We start from the raw sequence: 10,552 nt of genomic DNA, 5'->3' as shown, positions 1-10,552 counted from the left end.
GCACACTGTCGCCATCCTGCTGCCATAAGGCACTGATAAAAGCAGGCAGGGAGGGTGGGGGGGGTACGGTGATGGTGCTCTGCTGCTGCCAGGCCCTGCTAACAGCTGGGAGAGAGGGGAGCAGGGAGGGGAAACAGGAGGATGCAGGCTGGGCAGACCTGGAGTGCAGGGGTTGGGGGAATGGGCCTGGAGACGAAGTGGCAGGGACAGGGGAGCATGGCCATACCTGAAGTGCGGGACAGGGGCCGGACACAAGCCTCTGTCCCCGCCCTCCCCACCCCCATCATTCTTGACAGGCAATTGGCTAGTGTGTGTGTGTGTGTGTGTGTGTGTACCTTACTTAGTAAGCTTTTTGATATTTTAGCCAAGCCCAGAGTATAAAATCTGGGTTCAACTAGGAATCTTTGGTCTTCAGCCTTGACCTGTTGGTTTTGAGGAATAGCTCATCTGTAGATGGGCTAAGGTTACTCTTAAAACTTCACTTGAAACCTAGGTAAAATATCCTTTTCACTATCAGACTGGTCAGTTGCTAGAGACTTTTTAAGACTTTAGAACTTAATATTAAGATTAATTTACATTCAAATGTCAATGGATTGTTATGCATTTAGATAAATGTGCACTTTATAAATGTTTAATCATTTACTTGGTACGCCTGACCTGTACTTTTTTAGCCATGTATATCTTTTCTGTATTTCATTATTAAATTTGCTATTAAAATTTATCTCTCCTTATGTTTGTGCATATTTGATTTTGATGGAACTGGCTCTTTCAGCCTTGGTTCTCACAATATATATGAGTGTGAACAGTAGTAGCTATTAAATTGCTGTGGGTAAATGGAGAAATCCCCTGTGTATTTGTGCAAGTGTTGTAAGGACACTGTGCAACTTCTTTATCTGTGTCCACACAGCAGTCAGTGTTCTCACTGCCTCTAGACTCTGGCCATCTGTTAACTGGAAACTATTCTGTCCTCCATTAAAAATGAATTTACAAACCAAGATAGTTAAACAATATCCCCAAGTTGTGTATTCTCTCATTTGTGATTTTAACCCACAGCCACAAGATGGCAATAACAGACCAGATGTGATAGGCAACCCTATGTTTTTAAGGCATTTGCTGATCACTTGAAGGTGCTGGGAATTAATTTCTCCCCATATAAATGCTCTATTTGGCTTCTGCGGTATTTTTTACATACTTCTGGAGCATTGGCATGTTGGCTACAGCTAAGGCTGTGGGTTTTGGCTGGGTTGTGCTGATACTTGTATTTCAAAACTCAGAGGTTTTTGGCTGGAGGGACTTGATCTTCTGATCAGGGTTATATTAGTTGTCAAATCTGCGATCAGGAAACAATTTTTCCTCTAGATTAGAGTGCTCAGAACTGTGGGGAGCTTTTGCCTTCCTCTGTAGCATCAGGTGGGGCCCTTTTTCAAGAATTCCTTGAGCAGTAGTGTAACTACTAGATAGGAAATTGGGGTATTACCCCCAGGTGCTAAGCATAGAAAGGAAGGGGCAGGAGGAGGGAACAGAATGGAAGTAGTGGGGCTAGAGGCTCCAGCTGCAAGGAGTGGTGGCAGGGGTCTCCTTACCATCCTCATTACTACCCTGTTCCTAAGGGAAATGCTACTGCTTCAGGGGGGTGTCAGTGTAGCCAGGGGGTTAACCCTCAAATTGCATGTTGTGGGATGTTCTTGGAGTTTCGGGTTTTGTGCCTTGTACCTGTGCATGAGGGTTTGAAGAGGTAATTTGAGGGACTTCCTGGGTAAATGGGTGCCTGAAAATACAAGAAACTGGGCTTGATAGCCCCATATTCAGTTTTGTGTTCATATGTTTCACCATCCACAGCCCTTGCTTTACTGATGCAATGAAAAAATTCTGAATTTCTCACCAGAATTAGTTTCCAACAGCAACAATCTAAGGATAGAAAACCTGTATTTATCGTTATCCAGCAGATACCACACTGGCACTGAGTATTTTGTCTTGTAGCAGTCTTACTTGCCATTGCTCAGTTGCTGTAGTGATATTTTCTTTTGTCACTTCTGGGTCTGCAAATGTCCTGTGATCACAAGATGCACCAAGGCCACTGTTGCATCCTGTTAAGCACTGAAATACAGTACACCACAAGCAGCTGAAATGCCCCCTCTACTTTGTTCTCCTAGTTCCAGGCAATTATGCTCCCTTTCTATCAGCCCAGTGTCTACACAGAGAGATGGATAGGTGCCTGGTCTTGCAGCCCCTCAGCCCACACACCTCCTTGGGCACTGTAGGGAGTCATGTGTATGGTGCAGGTCCAGAGGGGATGCTTCTGGAGCAGGGATTCTCTGATTTCAAGATAATTAAACCAATTGCTCTAAAATGGTATTTTTGTTGATGTATATAACTCTCAGGTCTTCCCACATTCTAGAGGGTGTCAAAGTAAAATTTTACTGTGGTTATTAGATGAGGGACTGGGGAAAATAAGACTTGGTGTTTTTCTGCCTTAGACCTGAGCAATTGCAGGCTCTGGCAGGCCTCACCAGGAAAAGCAAAGCTCCTTTCCCCTTTCTGAAATAACACATTCTGCTGATTTTAGTGTAGTACACATTTTCCAGCATGTCCACACTGCTCACAGAGGATCAGGTGCCCCTATAAAGCCAACAGGCCTTTACTACATTTTAACTCCTGTGCCTATCTGGGAACAACCTACTGCTTTTGTCAGTGGACCAAAGTACCATTGAACCTGAGGTAAGTTCACTGCCTCCTTTCCCTGGTGGATCCTGCAATCAGGAAAGCCACGAAGAGCCTCACGTCAATGAAGGGTTTCTATTCCCCTCTTACCCCAGCCATGTTTTAGGAGAAGAGAGCAGCAAATCCAGTCTGTCTGTCCCTGAGAAACTTATGTTGATACTACTGGGACATGCAGGTAGTATGCATGCCCTGTGTCCTAACAGAATGGCACTTTGCCAAAGTGATATGGCATCTCTGATAAATGTTTTCCTTGGCAGAACTATGTTGATCAAAGGATGACCCATTACCACATTCCTGAGCCACGGAACTGTACTGGAGAAGGCTGCAGGCCAGACCTGGCCCTAAACCCATAGGTCTGTCTGTAAGATTTAGGTTCAGAAGTGCCTAAATTTTGTACCATTGGACTAGGACTCCTAAATCCTCTTAGTAGGCCTGTACGAAGCTTTGGTCCCTGATTCGATTCGGCAGAGATTTGGCCCAATTCAGGGGCCAAATCTCCAAATCAAATCAGAGCACCCTTTAATCTCTCCAAATCAGAGCACCCTTTAATCTCTCCAAATCAATTCAGAACCCTCTGAATCAATTCAGAGAGATTCAGAAAGATTTGGAGATTCAGACACAGACACAGCTTTAAATGTTTTTTCTACATGCCTCTAGGTAGCTGCAATGGTGGGGTGGATGGAGCATCCCTCAGAAGCGTGGGGGACTCCCCAGCACGCTGGACAGCAGACCCAGAAATAGACCAGAAGCACTTCTGGTCCACTTCTGGGTCTGCCTGGCTTGGCAACTGGTGCCTTCTGGGTCTGGGGGGGCACTCAGGGTCCCCCCATGGGCAACTGCCGAGCATGGGGGAGCAAGGGTGTAGCCCCCCTGCGTGCTCCCTGGAGGACCAAGAAGTGGACTGGAAGTACTTCCGGTCCACTTCCAGGTTTGCTGCCAAGCATGTGGAGGGACCCCCTGGACTCCCGTGGGACACTTCATGTGCCCCAGCATTGCAGTGTTCACAAACCTCGAGGTATGTAGAAAAAACATTCAAAGCTGTGTCTATGTCCAAATCACTCATTCCCTGAATCAGTATTGAATCTTCAGATTTGGATTCAGCCAAATCGAATCAGGGACAGTGATTTAAATCAACTAATCAAATCATTGTCCCTGATTCAGGCCGAATCTGAATCCGAATTGAATAGGGCCCGCTTTGCACACCCCTTGCTCTTAGGTGCTTTTAGACTTCTTACTCTACAGCCTGGTTACACCGCACAGTTTGCCAGCACAGCTCTATCATTTTAAGCAGGTGGAAAAATCACCTCAGCTGACCTTGCTGTGCTCACAAAAGTCACAGCAAGTCTGAATTGGTCAGAATGCCCTTCTGCTACAGTTGCTTATGCCTTAGGCAACTGGCATGAGCCATGCTAGCTCAGCTCTCCTTTGCCAATATAAACTGCGTCTCCACAAGGGAATTTCACCAACAACGTTATCACGGTACACTTTTTCCAGCGAAATCTTCTCTCAAGTACACAAGGCCTGTATTTCTTGGTGGACCTATTTAAGCAAATGTTCAAACTGGAGAATTAGGACCTTGTGGACTAGATCCTATCCCACCTCTAGGCTCCGTGACCAATTCCCAGTACTCTTTAATATTCCCCGTTACTAGTATGGGTTTGAGTTAGTTAAAGCAGTGTGCATAATCATTTTCTACTCTGATTATAGCTGTAGCCGTAAAGCAGTGGTCACCAACCAGTAGATCTCAATCAACTGGTAGATTTCGGAGCCTCTTGGAGTCAATTCCAGAGTGGATTGGAGGGCTGAGTGCATGTACATGAACGTGTATGCCCCGTCCCCAGCCCAGCAGGTCAGTCCATGGGGGATGGAAGGGGAGGTGGCTTAGATAGACACCTAAGTAACTAGTGATTTATTTTTTTGCGTGCATAACCCAAAATGGGGTTTTTCAGAGGGAAGATCCTCAGCACCAGGAAATTAGCTTCTCCCCCCGCAAACCTTTACAGTGTGTCATATTGGTGTCAATATACTCTTTACTGTGCGAGAAGTGAAACTGAGATGAGATGCTTATAATAGACATTCTTTCCTTACCTGGGTTTATCATAGATATTTATCAGAATTCTGTGACTTAGTATACTTATATAGAATTTCATGCTGGTAGTTTTAATTGTTGGAAAAATCACATCTCGACTGATCCGGCAGCGCTCACAATATCCGCAGTATAGGTCATCTATTGTGGGGCTCACAACTTAGCTTCTGCTCAGGGCCCCCAAGAGCCTCATACTGGGTCTATATGGAGGACAGTCTGTCAAGGACTAAATAGTCTTAGTCAGGCAAGGTTCTTTGGGTAGAGGTGATATCTTTTATTAGACCAACTGAGTAGTTAGCAAAAAAGTTATTTGCAAACTTTCCCAAAAAACTTTTTTCCCTCCGTCTACTCAGTTGGTCTAATAGAAGATATTACCTCTACCCAAAGAACCTTACCTACCTATGTCCCTAGACCCACATGGGTAATAGTCTTAGTATCAATTTTCTGGCCTTGCCTGTGTCAAATACATGATTTGATTCTAAGGGCCACATTAAAACTATATTTGCTGCCCCAGATGTGTCTGCAGCCCTTCCGTGTGAAGTCCCTGCATGTGTGCATCTAGCTTAGGCATTTTCATTGACGAAGGTGTTGTTCACTGTGTGCACCACAGGACTATATAGAGCGCATGCACATTTGATGGGTGGATGGATAGTGGATTGTTTTCCAAAATCCAGGTTCAGAGAGCTGCCACTTCTCCACACCTTAGTTGGTTCTTAGATCAATAGATCTTGGAGTCTCTTTGAGTTAATCCCAGGCTGAGGTGGGGGACTGAGTGTGTGTGCATGCGCATGCGTGCTCTGCCCCCAGCCCAGCAGGTTTCAGCATGGCCAACAGCCAGGGAGTTAATGTAGCAACCACTAGGTGCAGGTATCCTTTCATGGCCCCCTTCTGCACCTGTAGCCCTTAGTCACCCACATCACCAAGTGTCCCCCACTCCTGTCACTAGTGGCAATAGACAATTTGATGACATGCAAGCAGCAGCTGCAACAGAGAAGCCATAGTGACATGTCTGCCTGCAGAAGTAGCATCTCCCACGAGGAAGGAGGGGAAGGAGGGCAGGAACATGAGGTTGAGAAGGAGACTTGTTACTGGGACATGACCCCCATAAGCCCCCAACTGCCCCATTGGCTCTGAGCAACTTGCTGTCCCTCCTCTCCACAGCCAGAGCCTTGAGCCCTACTGGCTCTGGGTCCCCATGTCACCTTCCCAAATGCCCCCAATTCTTGTTGCTGGAAGCAAGGGGCAACAGTGGATTCAACACCACATTAGGGCAGAGCACACGCCTGGGAGGGACTTCCATTCTGGCACCCCTTTTTAGTTGGTGCTCAGGGCTCATGCCCTGGTCACCCCACCCTAGTTACACTACTATCTGCAACAGAAAAGCCATGGTAATAATGATTAGAAAGTCAAGTTAACTTCCCCTGGGCTAGAACTATAAAAGCAGGCAACCTGTTCTCATCTACCCCTCTTGGTCAAACTTCCTTTTGTTACATGTCAACACGTGGTGCCAGTGCCAGTGGAATCCAGCCCTCTTGTCTCATTCAGATTTGCCTCACCTCAGCAGCTCCATTGATGACTGCCCAAATGCCAAAGTGGCTCACCTAGCACCCAGGTATATTCCTATTGACATCAGAAGGACAATACCAATTGGTTTCAGTCATACTAATGCACAGTCCTGAAAGCAAAAGATTCCCGCTAAGTAATCCTCTGACACTAGGTGCACTGAGAAAATACTGATATGGGTTCTGTGAGCAACAGGACCAACAGACTGAGTGGCTGAGCACAGGTTTTAGTGGGAGTTTTTCCCAAGTAAGCACTGTAACATTAGCCACTAGCCTAGATCCATACTTACCCATTTTAAATAAGCAGTCAATGTATATAACGCCCCCCCCCCCAAAAAAAAAAATCAAAAAAAAAAAATCAGTGCTTCTTGTATCTTCCTGAATAAAGTTAGAGGTGCCATTTTTATATCCTATTATAGCACACATACAGTTATACCAAGTTAAACACAACATTAAATTGAGATAGTGTGGACAGAAAATAAATAGGTTTTCCACTTTAACTATGCAGGTATAAACAAACTCAGCAAAATTTGTGGGTGTGAACAAGCCCACATGAGCAGCTAGGTGTTTTCAGTTTGTCAATCTGTTTTTTCTTCAAATTTGTCAAATCATATTCCAGAATTGTATAAATTCAAAACATTGATCTGCAATGATAAAAACTACCAAAATGAAATTCTATATAAGTATATTAAGACACAAAATTCTAATAAATATCTATGATAAACCCAGGTAAGGAAAGAGTGTCTATTATAGGCATCTCAGTTCAGTTTCACCCCTCGCACAGTAAAGAGTATTTTGACACCAGTATGACACACCAAAAAGGATGTGGGGGGTGGGGAGGAAAAGCTAATTTTCTGGTGCTGAGGATCTTCCCTCTGAAAACCACCATTCTGGGTTATGCAAAAAAAAAAAAAAGAAAAGAAAAGAAAATCACTAGTTACTTAAGAAGCTTTTGTCACAGTAGGCATCTTTTTCTCAGATAAAAGGATGAATCTTTTAGTCTTACACTTGATTTAAAAAGGGTTGAATCCAGCTTTTCTTTCTGAGGTGAGTAATCCTTATATCAGAAAGTAAGGAAGTGACTTAACATGACTATCTTACCAACTAAGGGTTTGTGGCATGCAAGCCCTGTATGCTCAGGCTGCCAGTGAACTCAAGATGAGCTTCATATGCAGGACAGTATCTGTGTTTAGCACAACAGGATTACTGGGATGAGCAAAGAGACTCAGATGCATCAGTGTGTAAAGGATCAGGCCCTCAGAGAGCAAGTATTAGCAGGCAGAAAATGGTTTGCCAAAGAATTTGGTGCAATATGTATTCATATAAACAAGAGTCAATATTAAAAACAGCAAACAACAGCAAATTGGACATACAAAGTTAAACTGCTAGCATCATTCCCCTATCCCTTCTCCACATCTTTGTCCCACAGAACTACACAAGTGGTACTCAAGCTCTCCAGCCCCCAGGGCCAGATGACTGGTACAGGGACAATCTGCAGATCAGACTCTACCCACACGGTCCATCTGTGAGTTAGATCCAGCACAGGAGTGGCTTGTAGGGTTAGTCTGAGGTTGTGATCTCAAATGCTGGCATAACCCCATATGTCAGATCTGACCATGGCCTGACCTCACGCATTGAATCCAGCTGCGAAGTGACAGCAGGCTGGTGCAATCTGGTGTGCAGGACCATGCAGTCTGGACATTGGGGCTCATGAAGGTTCCAGAAATTTGGCAGCAGGGGAGCTGTGGCGACATTAATTGCCATAGCTCTCAAAGCAATTAATGCTCCTATTGCTCCCTAGATAACAGATTTCTGGGCCCATGGGGAGTCCCACAAGCCAAATGTCATGGCTCTGTAGGCTGAATACAGCTCCTGGGCTGGAGGCTGAGCATCACGAAACTACACAGATAATCTTAATACACAGAGAGATGTTTCTTCTTAAACTTCAGAGGGTTGCATAACAAAACATCAGCCTGGAAACCAATAAATAAGGATAGTAGATTCTTGGATGGGCAGGATAGGGGAAGATCTAGTAGGACCAAGTAACCACAGATCTATGATAAATGAAGAGACAAAATGCAGGAGAAAGGCATTGTAGCCAAGGGGAAAGAACACTTAACTGGTCTTGAGGAGACTTTGGTGCATGCATCTCTTCTCCTGCTTACATTGTCAATATTACATTCTATTACTCTGTGTTGCCATCCTTACCTTACTATAAGAAGTGCCTCATTCAGTTTACTTTTTCTTGCTTGGGAAGGAAGCCAAGTCCAAAAAACACAATCCTTACATCCCTTCCCAAACAACATAAAGTAACCTGAAAGAAGCACATTTTATAATAATATAAGACTGTCTGCATCCTAAAGAAAGAAAGAAAGAAAGAAAAAGAGCTTGCTTCAAAAATACACAGACTGACTTCAGCAGGCTTCACATCAGCCCCTCATTTTCTAGTTAACTTTATTTTCCCCGTCTCCTGTCCCTAAGCAGGCTGGTTAGAAGAGTCAGAAGCACTTTTACTACCCAAGCTCAGATAAGCACTGCTCCATAGGCTTACCCCAAGAGATTAAACAACCCCTTGCCCCTCCCCAGCCAGTCTGCTACTACAGCTGGCTTGGGAAAACATGAATCACACCATGCACAAATCCAAGAAAGCTGACCTGCAGCAAACATAGTTAAAGGAGGGAGTTGCCCAGAAATTGCCACGTGGAAGTTACTTTGCCATAAAGAAAATTACAGCCCAGTATATTTATTTAAAATAGCAAATATTCAGATGCCCAGAGTGGTAACAGTACCATTTATTGCTGTTATATTAAGAGTCAGTAGAAAGAGAATTGTATAGAGGCACTCCCTTGCCTGCTAGCTTTGGGACCTAAAGGAAATGCAATCTAATGAATCAATGTGCATTTGCTAGAACGCGTTGACAATTCGCCTCTTCCTGGATACCTGGGGAGGAAAAGCTCTTGGTGTATTCATAGTTGTCAGTCTCTGCACAGTGCTGCTGGGTATGGCAGCACCCCAGCTAAGACTCCCCACAGAGCAGCGGCCAAGCTCAGGACAGGTCCTTTGCATTAAGTAAACTCCTAGTCTGGCTAATGGCAGGGGCCATCATTGTCCAGTCTTGTTTCCCTGACTTCCTCCACGCTGCATTGTACAGAAGAGTCTCCATGACGAGCAGCCAGGTGGAGTCTGGTGGCCCTGGAAAAGAACCTGTTGGAGCCTGCTCCTGCCATGAACAGAGAGCCTACCCAACTCAGGCAAGGGTAAGGGGCTCCTGCCCGGAGACAGTGTCCTCTGCAGAATCGTGAGAAGAAAACCGAGCTGGAAGGGATCTCAGGAGGTCATCTAGTCCTACCCCATGCTCAAGGCCGGGTCCTCCATGTCTTAAAAAGAGAGATAGTGCCTTTCCTGCTGGCTTCACATGGCAGAAACAAACCTCTCCACACTGCTGGGGTAGGACCCGTGATGCAGGTAGGCCCCATGCCCAGCCAGTTGCCCACCGGCACCGTAGCCATGCGCGGGGTAAGTGGTGGGCGACCCCCTGCCATAGAAGTCCACAACATCATTGCTCAGCGGAGGTGAGGCAGCCGGGGCCCCAAAGAGCTGCCCGCTGCCGTGGGAGTAGGAGCCCTGGTTGACTTGTAGGGGGGCGGCAGGGCCCAGATAGCTGTAGGCCACGGTGCTGGGGCCCCGGGGCAGGGCACAGGCCTGCGCGGGGAAGGCCCCGGCCGCACCGAAGGAGCAGGCGCTGGCAGGGGAAGGGGCCAGCTCGGGGCTGAGGGGCTGGGCGGGCTGCGGGGCCAGCGGGCTGAGGCCGAAGAGGGCGGGCGGCGAGGCGGGGTAGCCGGCGGGCGGCGCGGGCCCGTAGGCCGGCAGCGGGGCGGCGGGGTAGGTGGACAGGTCCCCGCGCTTGAAGCGCTTCCTCCGGCGCAGGAAGCTGCCGCTCTCGAACATGTCCCGGGCGCGGGGGTCCAGCGCCCAGTAGTTGCCCTTGCCCGGGTTGCCCGGCTCGCGGGGGATCTTGACGAAGCAGTCGTTGAGGGTGAGGTTGTGGCGGATGCTGTTCTGCCACTTGCGCGGCCCGTCGCGGTAGAAGGGGAAGCGCTCCGTGATGAAGCGGTAGATGCCGCCCAGCGTGAGGCGCCGCTCCGGGGCGTGCGCTATGGCCATGGCGATGAGCGCGATGTAG

General features: G+C 46.9%; 1 protein-coding gene across 1 annotated transcript; it reads right to left on the bottom strand.

The window, feature by feature from the left end:
• Nucleotides 1-9,145: 9,145 nt before the first annotated feature.
• Nucleotides 9,146-10,551, bottom strand: FOXE1 (forkhead box E1; the record flags this gene model as incomplete). The annotated part of the gene is made up of 1 exon (XM_019554716.1): nt 9,146-10,551. A coding segment is annotated over one exon (771 nt), but the record flags the coding sequence as incomplete, so codon positions are not given.
• Nucleotide 10,552: the final 1 nt, after the last annotated feature.

The sequence above is a fragment of the Crocodylus porosus genome, unplaced genomic scaffold (assembly GCF_001723895.1).
Source record: "Crocodylus porosus isolate Cpor-Errol unplaced genomic scaffold, CroPor_comp1, whole genome shotgun sequence".
Taxonomy (NCBI): Eukaryota; Metazoa; Chordata; order Crocodylia; family Crocodylidae; genus Crocodylus; species Crocodylus porosus.
This window is presented reverse-complemented; position numbering and strand designations above follow the sequence as displayed.